General features: G+C 26.6%; 1 protein-coding gene across 3 annotated transcripts; it reads right to left on the bottom strand.

Annotated features, from left to right (window-relative positions):
- Window positions 1–320: 320 nt before the first annotated feature.
- ari-1 (E3 ubiquitin-protein ligase ariadne-1) lies at window positions 321–18,509 on the bottom strand. Of its 3 annotated transcripts, none has more exons than XM_075298898.1 (8): window positions 18,491–18,509; window positions 8,943–9,263; window positions 4,081–4,236; window positions 3,962–4,021; window positions 3,002–3,651; window positions 2,808–2,931; window positions 852–1,078; window positions 321–786 (listed from the first exon to the last, which is right to left on the bottom strand). In XM_075298898.1, exons 2-8 carry the CDS (start codon window positions 9,147–9,149, stop codon window positions 705–707), a joined length of 1,506 nt encoding a protein of 501 aa, XP_075155013.1. In that variant the 5' UTR covers window positions 9,150–9,263; window positions 18,491–18,509; the 3' UTR covers window positions 321–704. The 3 variants fall into 3 exon arrangements, with proteins under 3 accessions (XP_075155013.1, XP_075155012.1, XP_075155011.1); XM_075298897.1 differs by lacking the exon at window positions 18,491–18,509 and adding an exon at window positions 18,321–18,474; XM_075298896.1 differs by lacking the exon at window positions 18,491–18,509 and adding an exon at window positions 18,087–18,203.
- Window positions 18,510–20,732: the final 2,223 nt, after the last annotated feature.

Raw genomic sequence — 20,732 nt, 5'->3', positions numbered from 1 at the left:
CGTTGTTATCGACTATTTATAGTTTTTCCCCAAACAGCGAAATTTCACTAAGAATTCTATAAAGACCTGAAGCAAACATCAATTGTCATTGTAAATAAATTATTAAAAAGTCATTATGACTTACATGAAAAGTCAATTCTCAGGTACGACCAAAATTAGAAATCTAGAATTTTTAAGGAAATTTAAAAAATAAAATTAAGTTAAACTTTTCCAACATATAAATTCAATTTTTAAAAGCGAAGAAGCCATATTTAAAATCCTTCCTTTCATTGTCTCTCAACCACATTCATTAGCCATACTTAAATAATGTATTAATACACTTTTAGTGTAATAGGTCCAAATATAGGGATGTTCTATATATTTTCTTTTTTTATATATATTAATTTGTTGTTGGTGTTTATTTGTTTGTTTATAACTATTTTAATTTGTTTTTGTTGTTATTTGTGTTTTTCTTTTATTTTTATAGTAAAATGGGGGGTTTTTTTGTTTAATTTGCAATTTGTTGTTGTTTCCATTTGTTTGTTTTGCTGGTTGGTTGATTGGTTGGTTTTGCTTGCTTATTATATTTATCTGGGGTTCTTTTGTATTTTGTTTTTGTTTTCAAAAAATTTTTAATTTGTTTTTTTTTAGTTATTTAATTATAATGAATTTCCTTTTAATTTATTACCACCATAGCGCCCTAACAAAGGTTCTTGAATATCTCGTCATTCTAAATATTCCCACCAATCTTTTTCGTAGCCTTCATGCACATGGTCTAAGAGCACTGTACACCGCTTCTCGCAATATCTACAAAGTGAATAAGAAATATTGAATTGTATTGAAATAAATTAATAAGTTTGTTTTTAACTCACCTATATTTATCTTGAACTTTTTGTTTGATATCAGCTAAGTTTTCTGATGTTATATCACGTTCCAAATATTCAGATAATGTCTCTGTGGCAGATTCTAAATCTTTTTGATTATCTTCGAATATCATTGATTGATTGTTCTTTTTTAAATAATACGCAAACACATACGTATACATGAGAGTTTGGCGGCATTGGCATAAGATATCAACGGCCTTTTTCAAAAATTGCACCTAAACAAATTGAAATAAAATTTTTACAAAATTTTTTATAGAAATAAATTTAAAAAAGATTTTTTTTAAAAATAAAATTTTGACAAAATTTTCTATAGAAATAAAATTTTGACAAAATTTTCTATAGAAATAAAATTTTGACAAAATTGTCTATAGCTATAAAATTTTGACAAAATTTGCTATAGAAAGAAATACAATTTTGAAAAAATTTTCTATAGAAATAAAATTTTTACAAAATTTTCTATAGAAATAAAATTTGTACAAACTTTTCTATAGAAAAAAAAATTTGACAAAATTTTCTTAGAAATAAAAGTTTGACAAGAAATTTCTACGGAAATAAAATTTTGACAAAATTTTCTGTAGATTTCAAATTTTGACAAATTTTTTATATATTTTAAAATTTTGACAAACTTTTCTAAAGAAATAAAATTTTGACTAAATTTTCTATAGAAATAAAATTTTGACAAAAAATTTCTATAGAAATAAAATTTTGACAAAATTTCCTTTAGAAATAAAATTTTGACAAAAGTTCCTTTAGAAATAAGATTTTGTCAAAATTATCTATAGAAATAGTTCACCAATGTGGTATCACAATGGACTGAATAGTCTAAGTGAGCCTACATCGGGCTGCCACCTAACCTAACCATCTATAGAAATAAAATGTTGACAAAAGTTCCTTTGGAAATAAAATTTTGACAAAATTTTCTATAGAAATAATATTTTGACAAAATTTTCTATAGAAATAAAATTTTGACAAAATTTTCTATAGATTTAAAATTTTGACAAAGTTTTCTATAGAAATACAATTTTGACAACATTTTCTATAGAAATAAAATTTTGACAAAATTTTCTATAGAAATAAAATTTTGACAACATTTTTTAGAGAAATAAAATTTTTACAAAATTTTCTATAGAAATAAAATTTTGACAAAATTTTCTATAGAAATAAAATTTTGACAAAATTGTCTATAGCTATAAAATTTTGACAAAATTTTCTACAGAAATAAAATTTTGAGTAAATTTCCAATAGAAATAAAATTTTGAGAAAAATTTCTATAGAAATAAAATTTTGACAAAATTTTCTATAGAAATAAAATTTGTACAAAATTTTCTATAGAAAAAAAAAATTGACAAAATTTTCTATAGAAATAAAATTTTGACAAAAAATTTCTATGGAAATAAAATTTTGACAAAATTTTCTATAGAAATAAAATTTTGACAAAAATTTCTATAGAAATAAAATTTTAACAAAAAAATTTCTATAGACATAAAATTTTGACAAAAAAATTCTATAGACGAAATAAAATTTTGACAAAATTTTCTATAGAAATAAAATTTCGGCAAAATTTTCAATAGATTTAAAACTTTGACAAAATTTTCTATTGATTTAAAATTTTAACAAAATTTTCTATATATTTAAAATTTTGACAAAATTTTCTATAGAAATAAAATTTTGACAAAATTTTCTATAGAAATAAAATTTTGTCCAAATTTTCTATAGAAATAAAATTTTGGGAAAATTTTTTTACAAAATTTTGTATAGAAATAAAATTTTGACAAATTTTTCTACAGAAATAAAATTTTGACCAAATTATCTATGGAAATAAAATTTTGACAAAATTTTCTATAGAAATAAAATTTTGCAAAATTTTCTATAGAAATAAAATTTTAAAAAAATATATAATTTGATATTCGGACAAACAAATAAGCTCTATTTAATCCAACTTACTTCAATCCATGACATATTGTGTTGTTGCATTTCTTCCATTTTATGTTTTACTGAAGCATACAACTTATTTTCAAACTTCAAAGATTGCATATGATTCATATAACGATTATAATAATGTAAATATCTGAAAGAATAGAGAGAATTTTTTGCAATCATTATTTAAAAAATATTTCTTCCCAACGTGAGCCGCTTACCTTGCTAATGATGATCTAAATTTTTCTTGAGCATCACGTGCAGCTTTGGCTTCATCTTCATCATAACGATTGCAATTATACCATGACGAACCATGTGGTTCCCATGAGCCTAGGCATACCCAACAGAAATCATGTTTGCAATTTTGATTTTTGCACACCATATGATTGCAGCCGCCATCCTTTTCAATTGTTACATTACACTTGGGACATTCTTTTGTATTTGCTGCTATCCAATTGCTAGTCTCCGAATCGTCATCACATTTCTTTATCCATTTTTTAAGCCAACGACATTTGACAGGATCATGCCAATTTTCACCACAAACAAAACAGAATTTATGACCGCACTTACAGCGTACCGGTCGTGATTCCACATAGGATACTTTAATTGCATAAGTGCAATCAATGGACGGACACCAGCGTAACAATTGATTGCACTCCACAAAACTGTTGGTGATCAGTTGTTGGTATTTAACACGTACACGACCATCGTGCACCAGTTTCATAACAGTAACATCGTCCACCAGAATATCACAGCCATGGGCGGCACATGAGATTGACTGGCCAAGACCTTCGGTAATGATTTTCGTTGTAAGATATTCCCGCCAACATGTTAAACAAAAACGATGACCACATTCTAGGCCAGCCATTGACTAAAAGAGAAAATACAAAAAAAAAAGAAAAATTGTATTAATTAATAAAAAAATATTTACAATATTTTAAAGATTTTCTAAGTAAATTACTGCAAAACTAGTTTTTAAATTAATTTTATTAATAATATGAATATATCTCTAAACCAGAAAAACTGTTTAATAATTATTTTTTTATTTTATAATAATCTTTGTATATATAAAATTAATTTAATTAATTTAATTAAAAAAACAAGATATCAAATAAAATCTACCTACATAATTTTTTGTTTTTGTACAAGCACAATTTTAAAATTTTGTTCGTTTGACTTACATCTGAGGGTAATTGTGAAAAACAAATTTCGCATTCTTCAGCTGTGTTGGTTTTTGAATTCTATAAAAAAATAAAATTGATTTATTGACAGAAATAGGATATACTACATTCGTTTTTACCTTTTGCTTATTAGAATTGGCAGGTTTACTAAAAGGATTTATAACATGTGCACCACGGAAAAATTCATCTGTATTGCCATCAAAGTATTTTTCTAAAAGTTTCTCTTTGTCCCATTTAAAATGGTTTAGCAATATTCGTGTTACAGTTGACTGAAGCTGCAAAGAAAAATCAACAAATTCAACAATGAACCAATGAACTATCAGAATTAGACATTTTATTAAAATTGCATTTCTATAGGAAATTTTGTCAAAATTTCATTTTATAAGAAATTTTGTCAAAATTTTATTTCTGTAGGAAATATTGTCCAAATTTAATTTCTATAAGATTTTTTTTCAAAATTTTATTTCTATAGGAAATTTTCTCAAAATTTTATTTTTATAGAAAATGTTTTCAAAATTTCATTTCTATAGAAAATTTTGTCAAAATTTTATTTCTATAGGAAATTTTGCCAAAATTTCATTTCTATAGGATATTTTGTCAAAATTTCATTTCTATAGGAAATTTTGTCAAAATTTCATTTCTATAGGATATTTTGTCAAAATTTCATTTCTATAGGATTTTTTTTTGACAAAATTTCATTTCTATAGGATTTTTTTTTTGACAAAATTTCCTATAGAAATGAATCAAATCAACATTTATTTTCTGTAGGAAATTTTGTCAAAATTTCATTTCTATAGGAAATTATCTCAAAATTTTATTTCTATAGGAAATTTTGTCAAAATTTCATTTCTATAGAAAATTTTGTAAATATTTCATTTCTGTAGACAATTTTGTCAAAATTTAATTTCTATAGGAATTTTTGTTTTGTCAAAATTGCATTTCTATAGGAAATTTTGTCAAAATTTCATTTCTACAGAAAATTTTGTAAATATTTCATTTCTGTAGACAATTTTGTCAAAATTTAATTTCTATAGGAATTTTTGTTTTGTCAAAATTGCATTTCTATAGGAAATTTTGTCAAAATTTCATTTCTATAGGAAATTTTATCAAAATTTTATTCCTATAGGAAATTTTATCAAAATATTTTTTCTTGCCAAAAAATTTTGTCAACATTTTATTTCTATAGGAAATTTTGTCAAAATTTCATTTCTATAGGAAATTTTGTCAAAATTTAATTTCTATAGGATATTTTGTCAAAATTTCATTTCTATAGGAAATTTTGTCAAAAATTCATTTCTATAGGAAATTTTGTCAAAATTTCATTTCTATAGGAAATTTTGTCAAAATTTCATTTCTATAGGAAATTTTGTCAAAATTTCATTTCTATAGGAAATTTTTTCAAAATTTCATTTCTATAGTTGATTGCAGCTGCAAAGAAAAATCAAAAAAGAAAAATCATCAAAAATTCAACAATGAGCCAATGATCTATCAGAATTGGAAATTTTATAAAAATGTCATTTCTATAGGAAATTTTGTCAAAATTTCATTTCTATAGGAAATTTTTTCAAAATTTTATTTCTATAGAAAATTTTTTCAAAATTTTATTCCTATGGGAAATTTTTTTTTTAATTTTATTTTTACAGAAAATTTTCTCAAAATTTTATTTGTATAGAAAATTTAGTTAACATTTTATTTCTATAGGATTTTTTTCTTTTATTTCTTTAGAAACTTTTGTCACAATTTCATTTCTATGGGAAATTTTGTCAAAATTTGATTTTTTAGGAAATTTTTTCAAAATTTTATTTCTATAAAAAATTTTGTCAAAATTTCATTTCTTTAGGAAATTTTGTCAAAATTTCATTTCTATAGAAAATGTTGTCAAAATTTTATTTCTATAGAAAATGTTGTCAAAATTTTATTTCTTTAGAAAATTTTGTAAAAATTTTATTTCTTTAGAAAATTTTGTAAAAATTTCATTTCTATAGAATTTTTTTTTGTCAAAATTTCATTTTCATAGGAAATTTTGTCATAATTTTATATCTATAGAAAATTTTGTCAAAATTTCATTTCTATAGGAATTTTTGTCAAAATTTTTTTTCTATAGAAAAATTTGTTAAAATTTCATTTCTATAGAAAAATTTGTTAAAATTTCATTTCTATAGGAAATTTTGTCAAAATTTCATTTCTATAGGAAAATTTCTCAAAATTTTATTTCTATAGAAAATTTTGTAAAAATTTCATTTCTATAGGAAATTTTGTCAAAATTTCATTTCTATAGGAAATTTTGTCAAAATTTCATTTCTATAGGAAATTTTGTCAAAATTTCATTTCTATAGGAAATTTTGTCAAAATTTCATTTCTATAGGAAATTTTGTCAAAAATTCATTTCTATAGGAAATTTTGTCAAAATTTCATTTCTATAGGAAATTTTGTCAAAATTTCATTTCTATAGGAAATTTTGTCAAAATTTCATTTCTATAGTAAATTTTGTCAAAAATTCATTTCTATAAGAAATTTTGTCATAATTTCATTTCTATAGAAAATTTTGTCAAAATTTTATTCCTATAGGAAATTTTATCAAAATGTTATTCCTATAGGAAATTTTATCAAAATTTTATTCCTATAGGAAATTTTATCAAAATATTTTTTCTATAGGAAATTTTGTCAATATTTTATTTCTATAGGAAATTTTGTCAAAATTTTATTTCTATAGAAAATTTTGTCAAAATATTAACATTTCTTCCTATACTTATTCGTCTGTGTTTTAGTATAGTACCACCAATACATCTTGTACTTTGTTTTTATTTCCATACACAATATATAATTACAACCATATTTATATTTGAAAGCTACTTCTATCGCAGTTGTTCTTTTGAGGAAAAATTGAAAATCGAAAAAAAAACAAACAATATCAAGCTATACATATAATATCAACAGTCAGTCAGTACTAAGCAAATGCATTTTCAATCGCTTTTGCCTTTGTACACATATAAGATTTCGTCATATACAGTTGATAGGTATGGATTTTGTGTTTGATTTGTTTGGAGTACCATACTTACGTTGCACATAGACGAAATGTCATTTCCCTTTCTTTGTCCTCTTTTTTATTTAGCTTCAAACATTCGAGAGATATGACGATACAAATCGTTTTAAATATACAACATATGTATGTATTATATAGTATATCACCACCGACCACATCCTTGGCCTAATTTCAAAACAATGGATTTCAAGACGAAGATTCCCATTATAACTACAAATAACAGATTTATAGATTTTTCTAAACTAGATTGTTATTTGTTGTTGGTATCTGCCATAATTATAAAGAACTAAAAGAACTAGCAGACCTGTTACAAACAGCGCTTCCTACCAATGATCTAAGGACATATATGGACATTGTTATTAACACCGAGAACTGAGAGGTTCAATGTCAAATATTATCACAATTTTGCCCAAAATTTTATACACAAATAAAATTTTGACAAAAAGATCCTACAGAAATGAAATTTTGACAAATAGATCCTATACAAATGAAATTTTGACAAATAGATCCTATAGAAATGAAATTTTGACTAATAGATCCTATAGAAATGAAATTTTGACAAATAGATCCTATAGAAATGAAATTTTGACAAAATTTCCTATAGAAATGAAATTTTAACGAAATTTACTGTAGAAATTAAATTTTGACAAAACTTCCTATAGAAATGAAATTTTAACGAAATTTACTATAGAAATGGAATTTTGACAAAACTTCCTATAGAAATGAAATTTTCACAAAAATTTCCAATAAAAATGAAATTTTGACAAAAAGATCCTACAGAAATGAAATTTTGACAAAATTTCCTATAGAAATGAAATTTTGACAAAAATTTCCTATAGAAATGAAATTTTGACAAAATTTCCTATAGAAATGAAATTTTGACAAAAAGATCCTATAGAAATAAAATTTTGACAAAATTTCCTATAGAAATGAAATTTTGACAAAATTTCCTATAGAAATGAAATTTTGACAAAATTTCCTATAGAAATGAAATTTGGCAAAATTTCCTATAGAAATGAAATTTTGACAAAATTTCCTATAGAAATGAAATTTTGACAAAATTTCCTATAGAAATTAAATTTTGACAAAAATTTCCTATAGAAATGAAATTTTGACAAAATTTCCTATAGAATTGAAATTTTGACAAAATTTCCTATAGAAATGAAATTTTGACAAAATTTCCTATAGAAATGAAATTTTGACAAAATTTCCTATAGAAATGAAATTTTGACAAAATTTCCTATAGAAATGAAATTTTGACAAAATTTCCTATAGAAAGTAAATGTTTACGAAATTTGCTATAGAAATTAAATTTAGACAAAATTTCCTATAAAAATAAAATTTTGGCCAAATTTCCTATAGAAATGAAATTTTGACAAAAAGATCCTATAGAAATGGAATTTTGACAAAAAGATCCTATAGAAATGAAATTTTGACAAAAAGATCCTATAGAAATGAAATTTTGAAAAAATTTCCTATAGAAATGAATTTTTGACAAAATTTCCTATAGAAATGAATTTTTGACAAAATTTCCTATAGAAATGAAATTTTGACAAAATTTCCTATAGAAATGAAATTTTGACAAAATTTCCTATAGAAATGAAATTTTGACCAAATTTCCTATAGAAATGAAATTTTGACCAAATTTCCTATAGAAATGAAATTTTCAGAAACCTTCCTATAGAAATGAAATTTTCAGAAAATTTCCTATAGAAATTAAATTTTGACAAAATTTCCTATAAATTAAATTTTGACAAAATTTCCTATAGAAATGAAATTTTCACAAAATTTCCTATAGAAATTAAATTTTAACAAAATTTCCTATAGAAATTAAATTTTGACAAAATTTCCTATAGAAATGAAATTGTGACAAAATTTCCCATAGAAATAAAATTTTGTATGGATATAGAGATTAATAAAACAATGTAAGCAACTTACCTTTATGACTGTTTTAACCTCATCGATTATTTCTCTTTGATGCTGAACTATTTCTTCTGTGGTCAAAACTTCGTAATGATATTCATCGGATTCAGCTTGACGTTCATGAGGCATTTCATCTATTTCCATATCAAATCCTCCATCACCATCATCTCCGGATGAAACATTACCAGAGTCCATTTCATATGAGTCTTCATCGGAATCCATATTTTGGAATTTACGTTCGAAACTTTTATAGAATCAATGACACGAATAATTTAGTCGAAATTGTTGAGTTAGTGGGGAAAAAATCCAGATCCTAGAAGTTTTCTAAGCGAAATTCTAAAATAGAAAAAACAAAAATATTTTTTTATTAAGCCCAATTAAATATTCTGATATTGAATGACAATAGAAAAAAATATGTTGAAAATTTTTGATTCCGGTAAATGCAGACAAAAGAATATTGTGGTCTAAATAGTGGCAGATTTGTCATTTCAGCATAAGTTCCCTTGCAAACCAAACAAAAAAATTTTCAGCGCTGCATTATCCCCTCTCAGTAATGCTGGCGACATTTCTGGAGTGGTTCCACGGCAATGTGGAACGCTTTTCGGACTCGGATATAAAAAGCAGTTCCCTTTGTGAGTCAGCTAAACATCGATTCGGACAGTACTTAACGATAAGAGAAAAGTTCACCACTGTGGTATTACAATGGACTAAATAGCCTAAGTGAGCCTGAAATATTGGGCTGCCACTATACCTATCGTTTCATTGAGACTAAAATTACCGCGTTGCTTATAGACAGGCAAGAATTGAATTCCAAATACCGGAAAACTACAAAACACGTTCATCGTTGGCGAAAAGGTCAGATGATAACCTGTGATTAATACACGGCCAGGCCGATGGTCATACGTTAGATTTTGTACAATGGCATTTTGTCAAGGTCAATGTAATGACTCAAGGCCCACGATAAATCCCTTTTTCAATTTTTTAACACTATTGATTGATTTCAGATATTATTAAAAAAAAAATCTCTCAGGCTTTTGTGGTTTTTGGCACTGATAAAGTGCTGTTGGAGACGAGAACAGCTGTTACAGGCTCAGGCAAACAAATGTGTGTTGCCATTTGTAATTGTCGTTTGTTATTTTTATAAAAGGAACAAGAGCAAACGCCACGCCACTTGACCTTGTTCGTGCTAGGGATGTACATTTCACTACTTGCTATTTAATTCTATTCATTTTTATTAACACAAAGATATTGATCGACAAGTTTCAATTCATGAGTCATTATAATCTTAAATAAAAAAAATTTTCGCTTGGCGATATTTTCTTAAGATTAAACCAAAATTAGAAATTCTCGTTGAACTTTCGATTTAATTCTAAAAGTATCTCCATTTGTCAAAATTTTATTTCTATAGAAAATTATTTGTCAAAATTTTTTTTCTATAGAAAATTTTGTCAAAATTTCTTTTCTATAGGAAATTTCCTCAAAAATTGATTTCTTTAGAAAATTTTGTCAAAATATTATTTCTATAGAAAATTTTATCAAAATTTTATTTCTATAGAAAATTTTGTGAAAATTTTATTTCTGTAGGAAAGTTTGTTAAAATGTTATTTCTATAGAAAATTTTGTCAAAATTTTATTTCTATAAAAAACTTTATCAAAATTGCATTTCTATAGAAAATTTTCTTAATATATCATTTCTGTAGAAAATTTTGTCAAAATTTTATTTCTATAGAACATTTTGTCAAAATTTTATTTCTATAGAACATTTTGTCAAAATTTTATTTCTATAAAAAATTTTATCAAAATTTTATTTCTATAGAAAATTTTATCAAAATTTTATTTCTATAGGAAAGTTTGTTAAAATTTTATTTCTATAGAAAATTTTGTCAAAATTTTATTTCTATAGAAAATTTTGTCAAAATTTTATTTCTATAGAACATTTTGTCAAAATTTTGTTTCTATAGAACATTTTGCCAAAATTTCATTTCTATAGAAAATTTTGTCAAAATTTTATTTCTATAGGAAATTTTGTCAAAATTTCATTTCTATGGGAAATTTTGTCAAAATTTCATTTCTATAAGAATTTTTGTCAAAATTTAATTTTTATAGAAAATTTGGTCAAAATTTTATTTCTATAGGAATTTTCCACAAAATTTTATTTCTATAGGAAATTTCCTCAAAATGTTATTTCTATAGAAAATTTTCCCAAAATTTTATTTCTATAGAAAATTTTGTCAAAATTTTATTTCTATAGAAAATTTTGTCAAAATTTTATTTCTATAAAAAATTTTGTCAAAATTACATTTCTATAGAAAATTTTCTTAAAATATCATTTCTGTAGAAAATTTTGTCAAAATTTTATTTCTATAGAAAATTTTGTCAAAATTTTATTTCTATAGAAAATTTTGTCAAAATTTCATTTCTCTAGGAAATTTCCTCAAAATTTTATTTCTATAGAAAATTTTGTCAAAATTTTATTTCTATAGAAAATTTTGTCAAAATTTTATTTCTATAGAATATTTTGTCAAATTTTATTTCTGTAGAAAAATTTCATAAAATTTCATTTCTATAGAAAAATTTCTTAAAATTCATTTCTATAGGAAATTTCCTCAAAATTTCATTTCTATAGGAAATGTCCTCAAAATTTCATTTCTATAAGAAATTTCCTCAAAATGTTATTTCTATAGAAAATTTTCCCAAAATTTTATTTCTATAGAAAATTTTGTCAAAATTTTATTTCTCTGGAAAATTTTGTCAAAATTTTATTTCTCTGGAAAATTTTGTCAACATTTTATTTCTCTGGAAAATTTTGTCAAAATTTTATGTCTATAGAAAATTTTCTTAAAATTTCATTTGTATAGAAAATTTTGTCAAAATTTCATTTCTATAGGAAATTTTGTCAACGTTTTATTTCTATAGGAAATTTTGTCAAAATTTTATTTCTATAGGAAATTTTGTCAAAATTTTATTTCTATAGAAAATTTTGTCAAAATTTCATTTCTATAGGAAATTTTGTCAAAATTTCATTTCTCTGAAAAATTTTGTCAAAATTTTATTTCTATAAAAAATTTTGTCAAAATTTTATTTCGATAGAAAATTTTGTTAAAATTTAATTTTTATAGAAAATTTTGTCAAAATTTTATTTCTATAGGAAATTTCCACAAAATTTTATTTTTATAGGAAATTTCCTCAAAATTTCATTTCTATAGAAAATGTTGTCAAAATTGTATTTCTGTAGAAAATTTTATCAAAATTTTATTTTATAGAAAATGTTACCAAAATTTTATTTTTATAGAAAATTTTATCAAAATTTTATTTCTATAGAAAATTTTGTCAAAATTTTATTTCTATAGAAAATTTTATCAAACATTTATTTCTATAGAAAAATTTGTCAAAATTTTATTTCTGTAGGAAATTTTGTCAAAAGTTCATTTCTATAGAAAATTTTGTCAAAACTTTGTTTCTATCGAAAATGTTGTCAAAATTTTATTTTTATAGGAAATTGCCTCAAAATTTCATTTCTATAGAAAATGTTGTCAAAATTGTATTTCTGTAGAAAATTTTATCAAAATTTTATTTTAGAAAATTTTTTCAAAATTTTATTTCTATAGAAAATTTTATCAAAATTTTATTTCTATAGAAAATTTTGTCAAAATTTTATTTCTATAGAAAATTTTATCAAAAATTTATTTCTATAGAAAAATTTGTCAAAATTTTATTTCTGTAGGAAATTTTGTCAAAAGTTCATTTCTATAGAAAATTTTGTCAAAACTTTATTTCTATAGAAAATTTTGTCAAAATTTTATTTCTATAGAAAATTTGTGGATAGAAGTTCACCACTGTGGTATAACAATGGACTGAATAGTCTAAGTGAGCCTGAAATATCGGGCTGCCACTGTACCTAACCTAACCTAGTTGGAGAGGAATAATTTGGAAAACATCTACCAAAACATCAAGAATTTTATCAATCTACCAAACAGTAACATATCTACCATTTTTGGTCGAATTCTACCAACTGTGGCAACCGTATAACCGACACATTTCTCACGAGAAGCACCGCCTCCACTTTTATGTAGTTAAGTCGTTAGTTTAAGACCGATAGTATCTCAATTTTTTTCTTTATAAGAAAACTAAATTCTTGCGATTCCGAATATCGGAACATGGGAGATAGTAATTTTGAAAATAAAAACGGAATTGTATTTTTGTATCAATTCAGTTTCAAGCAAATTCATTTAAACTATACTTTTAGCTTTACCTCTTTTTTTCAAAAACTTAAGAGATGGTAGAAAACTTAGGGTAGGGTAAAACTTTTTTCCCGCCGGAAGTAACCGGATAACTGATTTTTAGATTCTAAAGAGCAATTAATAATATAAAAAAATTAGCGCGATTGAAAAAGATATATTCCTACGACCAGAGATAGGCTAAAATCTAGTTTAGCTATACCTCTCAGATTTTTTCCAAAACTTCATAGTTGGTAGAATTCTTCCTGGCGGATGCGACCGGGTAACCGGTTATTCGCTTCTAGAGTAAAATAATTTACTGACATTTTATCGAAGCAATTTGTATGGTTATATTATGTTTAAAGATTAGGTTATCTTTTATGAATATGGGGGTAAGTAAATACTCGTTTATAAAACCGGATCTGGTAAACCAACTAGCTAATGATGAGACCTTACAAATTATATATGAATTCATCTATTTGATATATCCTTTCCGAATACACAAATTAAAACGTACTTTTTTTGAACCGGTTTTTTACAATCCAACTCAAACTCAAAAACTACTCTATATAAATTAATTATTCCCTTTTGTTTTGTTGCTAACACTTTTACATATCCCTCATAGTTAAATAACATATCTATTAGAACAGGCGATTTTAACTTATTTATATTCAATTTTTTTTACAAAAGCGACGCTTTTTACCTATAAATTGTTATTACAACCGCAAATATTAACAGATTTATATCAATACCCGGTTTTAAAAAGAAACACTTTTCATCTGTGGCGCTTTTTACATACAAATTCTTCTTACGATCGAAAATATTAATCGATTTATATATATATATACGTTAAAAAATTCGTCAGCGGCGCTTTTTATATCAATAATGTTTTAATACCGGATTTACATCAATGTCCAATTTTAACCGATTTATATCCATATCCCGTTTAAAAAGGAGTTATTTTTTCCAAAAAATTTGCGCGGTTTTCTGTTAGTGTTTTGCAAAATGTGAATCCGAATAATCGGTTTAGTACAACCAGGTTCCCATAACCGGGTTTTAACCGCTTCTTTTTTGTTCTTACCGAAACACAACTTTTACTATGCAAAATTCCACGTTTCACTTATATAAATAAATTCATCATCGCAAAACTCCGGTTCTGGGAGAGATATCTTCGTAAATTTAGCTTTATATCGATGACTTTTTGATTTATATCCGGTTTTGCAAAAAATACCCAGTTCAAAAATGCTCATTTCTTAACCCTGAAAAGTCATCCTTATTTTTTGTTCACTAACGTCATCCTTCGTCATTTTGACTACGGCATATTTCAAGACGCTATAATTTGCATCGTGAGCAAAAATGAGAACAAAAATTGAGTTTATTTCCTTATTCAATTTGATTTTAATTAGTATAAGACAAAAATTCATAAATTGGTTGTATTGGTATAACTTAAATTTATCATTTCGCAATCGACCAAAATGCATTTTAAATAAAAAATGAAATTACGCGTCGTCATTTTGGCGAAGGATGACTGTCCAGGGTTAATGTAGAATCTTAACAAATATACGGTTATGCTCGGTAATACCTCATTTGTAAGGTTTATCATTTTCGGTTCACTATAACCTGTTTTATTAACGATTATGGCTTAAATCTACTTTAGTACTAGTGGTCCGATTGGTCCAATTTTTGGCCAGCTTGCAGACTTTTCGATTTTAAACACAATAATAAACCTGTTATTGTAGTTAGTTAATTACCGCATAAATCTGTAATATATTGTTAATTGGGCCAGGTTTGGCTTTGTGTATATTACTTTGGAGAATAATAAATAAATGAAATGAAAATGTAATATTTACCACTTTTTGTCAGAAAGACCTACATGGAAAAAAATTTCACGAAAAATTTTCCATTTAAAATATTAATTGAGTTTTAAAAAAATATTCAATTAAAAATCTAATTGATTCAACAAATTTTTTAATTCAAACAAAAATCAATCACACAAACTAATAGTATTGTTACGAATTTGATAATTATAGATATAAGTTTATTTAAATTAGTTTCCGTTAATTTAAAATTTAAGATTGTAACGATAAAATTTCGCTATCACTTGTTGGAATCATCTATTCATTTTCTAGTATTTTCCTGAATTTCTTTTATGTTCTTTTGTTTGCTTACCGAAATGTTAGTTCTTACTCTCTCATAGAATAACAACCCCTTTGCTTTGTCATTTTGCTTTCTCATTTCATCTCATTGTCTATTGTCATTGTTGTTGTAGTAATGCGAGCATATATCTATGTGAGTGTGTATGTGTTTGGCAGCCACCAGACGAATTACTTAATGGTCGTAGATCCTTCTAGCATTGTCTAAGAATGTTCTGGCGTTGCCAGAATATTGTAGTGCTACCAGAATGTTCTCGTATTGCCACACCGTCATATATAAAAGCGCTCGCATGCTGCTTGCGGGTGAGTCTTAATTAAAGCGTCAAACGAATAACTTCAGTGTGAACGAATTGTAAAGTGTGAAGTCATAGTAAATAAATTGTAGATTGTCGTTATTTAAAAGAACTGTGTTTTAATTGTCGGGTAATTAAAAACGCCTAAATATAAAATCGTAACAGTATCAATTAATTTTTTAATTTGATCAATTAATTTTTAATTGACTGTCAATTATTTTTTTAATTGATACTATCATTTCTGTGATTGAAGACATTTCAATTAAAAAATTAATTGGATCAATTAATTTCGTGATTGAATCAGAAAGAAATTTTTTTTGTGTGTATTTTCGGAGTTACGGGTCCCTAAGGTTTTCATTATCACGTATATTGGATTTAGTATCCATCGCATATAATCATACTAAAAGTAATATATTTAGAATAACATGGACCCGGAGAGGGTTCGCGTTAGCCCACTTTGGACTCTGTCCATAGAAGAAAGTCTCAAACCCCCGTCCAAAGGCCGGCCACCTTTCCACTTTGGGTTCGCGTTAGCCCACTTTGGACACTGTCCATAGGAGAAAGTCTCAAACCCCCGGCCGAGGGCCGTCCACCTTTCTACTTTGGGTTCGCGTTAGCCTAATTTGGACCCTGTTCATACGAGAGAGTCCCAAGCCCCGACCGAAGGCCGTCCACCTTTCCACTTTGGGTTCGCGTTAGCCCACTTTGGACTCTGTCTATAGAAGAAAGTCTCAAACCCCGGGGCTACCTATCCCCTTTGGGTTCGCGTTAGCCCACTTTAGACTCTGTCTATAGAAGAAAGTCTCAAACTCCGCGCGAAGGCCGCCGGCACCAATACTTCAATTTTCTAGGGTCGGTATCTCGACCAAAATATAAAGGAAAATACCGAAAATTCAGATGTATATATATCGAAAACACGGCTTTTCCGAAAAATTTTGTACTTAACATTTTCGCTTTAAAATCCCTTCTCCTACACTCAAATAAAAAATTTTGTTTATTTTTTAACAACTTTTGCTAATGTAGATTTGTTCCACTATTATTTACTTGTATCCATATTAAATGCAATTTATTGATAGTTTATCGTAGGAATTTGTATGGTAAAATTTGGTTTAAAGTGTATTATGTTAACAAGGGTTACAATTTAGATTCGAACCGGTTATCCGGTTCAGTCCCAAAACCCGTTTTTTTTTTATTTCACCATAAAATTTAATCCTCTATCGACCTAAAAATTTTTGTTTTTGAGTGGTATAGCCCAACTAGAGCTGCTCCGCAATTTCGTCTACTATATGCTCTACTATGTGTAGTAAAAAGCATCTAGCACCTATTTGTTATACTTTTTTTAATTATAATAATGTAATTGCTCTGGGATATTGTGATTGATTTGCAATAATGTAATTGAAATTTTGCCATGGTTTTTTGTTTTTGTTATTGCATTTTATCATTGTTTATCAAAGACTATTAATAAAGAAGACATGAGATAAGCTTGCTCTTCCTCTTTTTCTTGAAAAAACAGAGATTAATATCATACATGTTCCATGAGACGTTGCAACTTTTTTTCGGTTTCTCTTTTCATTTTGCATTCGTAACAAAACTTAATTCGCTTATTTTAGCAATTTTTTTAACTCATAAACGAACAAAAACACTTTGTGAAACATTTTATTAATAATTTAGTGCAACCGACACAGAAATTTGCGTGAAATGTTGGAGAAAATAGCTAAATAAAAATTGTCTGCATCAAACCAGTAAGTTCGGAGCGCTTTTCCAACAAGTATGATATTAATCTCTGTTTTCTAGTACTAACACTATCAAAGCCCATTTCACGTCTTCTTTATTAATAGTCTTTGTTGTTTATCATCGAGTCTTTAGTTTGTTATCTTGTCTTCTATGTACTCTCTAATACTGCGCGTTTTGTTGTTGCCCCCCCCCCCATGACCCTGTATGGCGGAGATTTCGTTAGGGGGAAAATTCTTTGTGTTTTTTCGCCAAGTTTCTTTGTTAAAGTTTATTGTATGTAAATCATTGCTTTAGTTGAAAAGTTTGTTTTCATTTTCTGCTTTTGCCAAAGACAAGCAGAAAAAAGGTATATTTTTAGTGAATGGTGGATGAAATTTAGCACCTTAACGCTCCTCACTTTTCCCTCTCTCAATCACAAACACTTTTTTTGTTCATACTTCATCACATTTTCCGTTTCGCCTCGTCTTGCTCAACGAATTGAAACAAGTAAAAATTTTCCAATTGGAATCACTCAGGCAGGATTTTGAACAAAACCAAAAAAAAACTATTGAATTGTGCCAACAAAAAATTGTTTCATTTTCTTGATTTTATAATAATATGTCTACATCTTCGTTAATAAACACAACGACAACAAAGTTCAAGGCTATTAACAAATGAGGCCACACAAAGAAACCAACAAAAGGCACACACGAAAACAATAAGGAAACACATACAATAACGTCACTATATTTTAATTAAAAGTTATCCACATATAATAATTACATTGCAGGATATCTATCGCACTTCGAATGTATATAATTAAAGTAGTTTTGGAGAAAGAACTCTTTAAACGGAAATAAAAAGCTGACTTGCTGACTTGACCGACGACCACGACTACGAACAAAAAATGCAGTTAATAAATAATTCAATTGCATGAATTCTGTCACATATTGGAGCAAATGAAACAGCATAAACACAATAAATATTCTTATATGACCATCTCTTTCGAATACATACACACTTCTACGTTGAATTTTCTTTCTCTAGGTGCACTAATTCAACCTTTAGAAAAATAAAACTACGTTTATAATCGAATATTTTTAGTTTACACGAAAATTTTTATATAGAATTTTGTTAATATATACTTTTTTTAGTTTTATAAACTTCCACTTATTGTTAAAACGCACATACGGCGGTGATTTTTATACGCAATAAAACGCAATGGTGAGAAATTATCTATGTGTGTACTACTGGAATAAGTTGTCATTTAATCACTTTTCTTGACAGATTGGTTGTGTTCATTACGTTAGAAATATAATCCCTATGGGCCGTTCAGATGCAAAAGAAAATATAGATAACACAGCTGAAGTTAAATGGTGTGTTCAGATAACAAAATTATTTTTACATAATAGGGCTGTTTTCTTTTAACACTGGATCAGAGAATGAAGCCGACCCATTTTTGTCGGCGGCGGCTGACATTAAATTTTTGCATCCGGCGGCGGCGGCTTGACGGCTAAGCCGATATAAATAAGTCTCTTCGGCGGCGGACAATTATCCATTATAAAATCAATTTGAAGTTATTCGAATGGTAATGCGATTAGTTGTACAACCAATCTTACAATAAAATTTACATTTCATTCAAATTTTCTGAGGTTAATTTTTGCAAAATTATTATAACACTTTGAAATAGATTGATTGGGGGTGAAAGGCTAAAATTTTGACTAAAATTACTACAATTATTAATACAGTTTTTTGATTTAAACTAATATTTTTGATTAATTGGCGGCTACATTTGAGTCGAGATGAGCCGACATATTCGGCGGCGGCGTCGACTGGCAAAAAATGGCCGGCGGCGACTGAAATCGGCGGCGCGACTCGGCGGCTTCATTCTCTGCACTGGATGCAGCATTTGTATGGGCTATCCAGAACATCGTTGCACTGGTGTTCTATCCAGAACATCTCATCAGTGCAAGTCGTGTCGGTGTTACCAGATTGCATTTTGATAAAGTGACGCTTTTTAGATTCACAATAGCAGTTTATTGTGACTAATTTATCGAATATCATGAAATTCAAAGTGATACAGTGTCATGAATAATCGCAGCAGTACATATTTATAACTATTTGAGCATTTCATACATTAAAAATTTAAGATTTCACTTGTTTTCTTTGATTGTTTTTAAACAGCTGATGACAGTGTTGCATATTTTTTGGAGATGTCCTGGATAAACGAGTACTCTGTTTTCTTTTAGTCCGTGACTGCTTAGGGTATCCAGTGCAAAAAGAAAACAGCCCTAATATTATATATGCCGTTTACATAATACTCATATTTGTCCAATAATCCACCTTTTCTAGATAAATGGTACATATTGGTCATTTTACAATTTATGTTTGACGAAACAATCGATACTGCAGCTGATTTTTGAACAAATAAGAGTATAAAGAAAACAGAGAATGAAGCCGCCGAGTCGCGCCGCCGATTTTAGCCGTCGCCGACCCGTTTTTAGCAGTCGACGCCGCCGCCGACTATATCGACTCATCTCGACTAAAATTTAGCCGCCAATTAATCTAAAATATTGATTTATATCAGAAAAAATTAATAATATTTATTATAGTTTTTGCCAAAATTTTGAACTTTCCACGTTTAATCAATTAGTATCAAGTTGCTATAATAGTTTTACAAAAATTTAGCTCAAAAAATTTGAATGAAATGTAAATTTGATTGTAAGATTGGTTGTACAACTAATCTCATTACAATTCGGAAAACTTCAAATTGATTTTATAATAGATAATTTTGCGCCGCCGAACAGACAATTTTTTATCGGCTTAGCCGTCAAGCCGCCGCCGCCGTAGTCAAAAATTTAGTGTTAGCCGCCGCCGACAAAAATGGGTCGGCTTCATTCTCTGAAAGAAAACGGCGCATTAAAAAATACCTAAATAGTTGTACAAAAAATCTTATAATCGGAACATTCCAAAATAGTATAGTGTTAACGTCCATATCGCCAAAGTCGGATTTTGCAATATTTTGGAAAGTCAAAAAATAATATATGCTAAAAATTGCGATGTTTCCAAATTTTGATGTTAGGCTGATATCAATGCAGACTGGTAGGAAAAACAAATTATTTCGATAAGAAAAAAAGTTATTTGTAAAATTTTGTCAAAATTTTACTTCTATAGGAAATTGTGTCAAAATGTTTTTTATAGAAAATTTTGGTAAAATTTTATCTATATAAGAAATTTAGTTTCTATCGAAAATTTTGTCAAATTTTTATTTTTATAGAAAATTCTGTCAAAATTTTATTTCTGTTTGAAAAACAAATTATTTCTATTGGAAAAAAAGTTATTTGTAAAATTTTGTCAAAATTTTACTTCTATAGAAAATTTTGTCGAAAATTTTCTCTATAGAAAATTTGGCAAAATTTTTTTCCATAG

The sequence above is a fragment of the Haematobia irritans genome, chromosome 3 (genome assembly GCF_050003625.1).
Source record: "Haematobia irritans isolate KBUSLIRL chromosome 3, ASM5000362v1, whole genome shotgun sequence".
NCBI lineage: Eukaryota > Metazoa > Arthropoda > Insecta > Diptera > Muscidae > Haematobia > Haematobia irritans.
This window is presented reverse-complemented; position numbering and strand designations above follow the sequence as displayed.

Coding starts and splice junctions, on each gene's coding strand:
- ari-1 (XM_075298898.1), bottom strand. CDS start 9,149: ATGGATTCCGATGAAGACTCATATGAAATGGACTCTGGTAATGTTTCA. Junction 4,022..4,080: donor CCAATTCTAATAAGCAAAAG/GTAAAAACGAAT, acceptor ATTTTTTTATAG/AATTCAAAAACCAACACAGC. Junction 787..851: donor AAAGTTCAAGATAAATATAG/GTGAGTTAAAAA, acceptor TTCACTTTGTAG/ATATTGCGAGAAGCGGTGTA.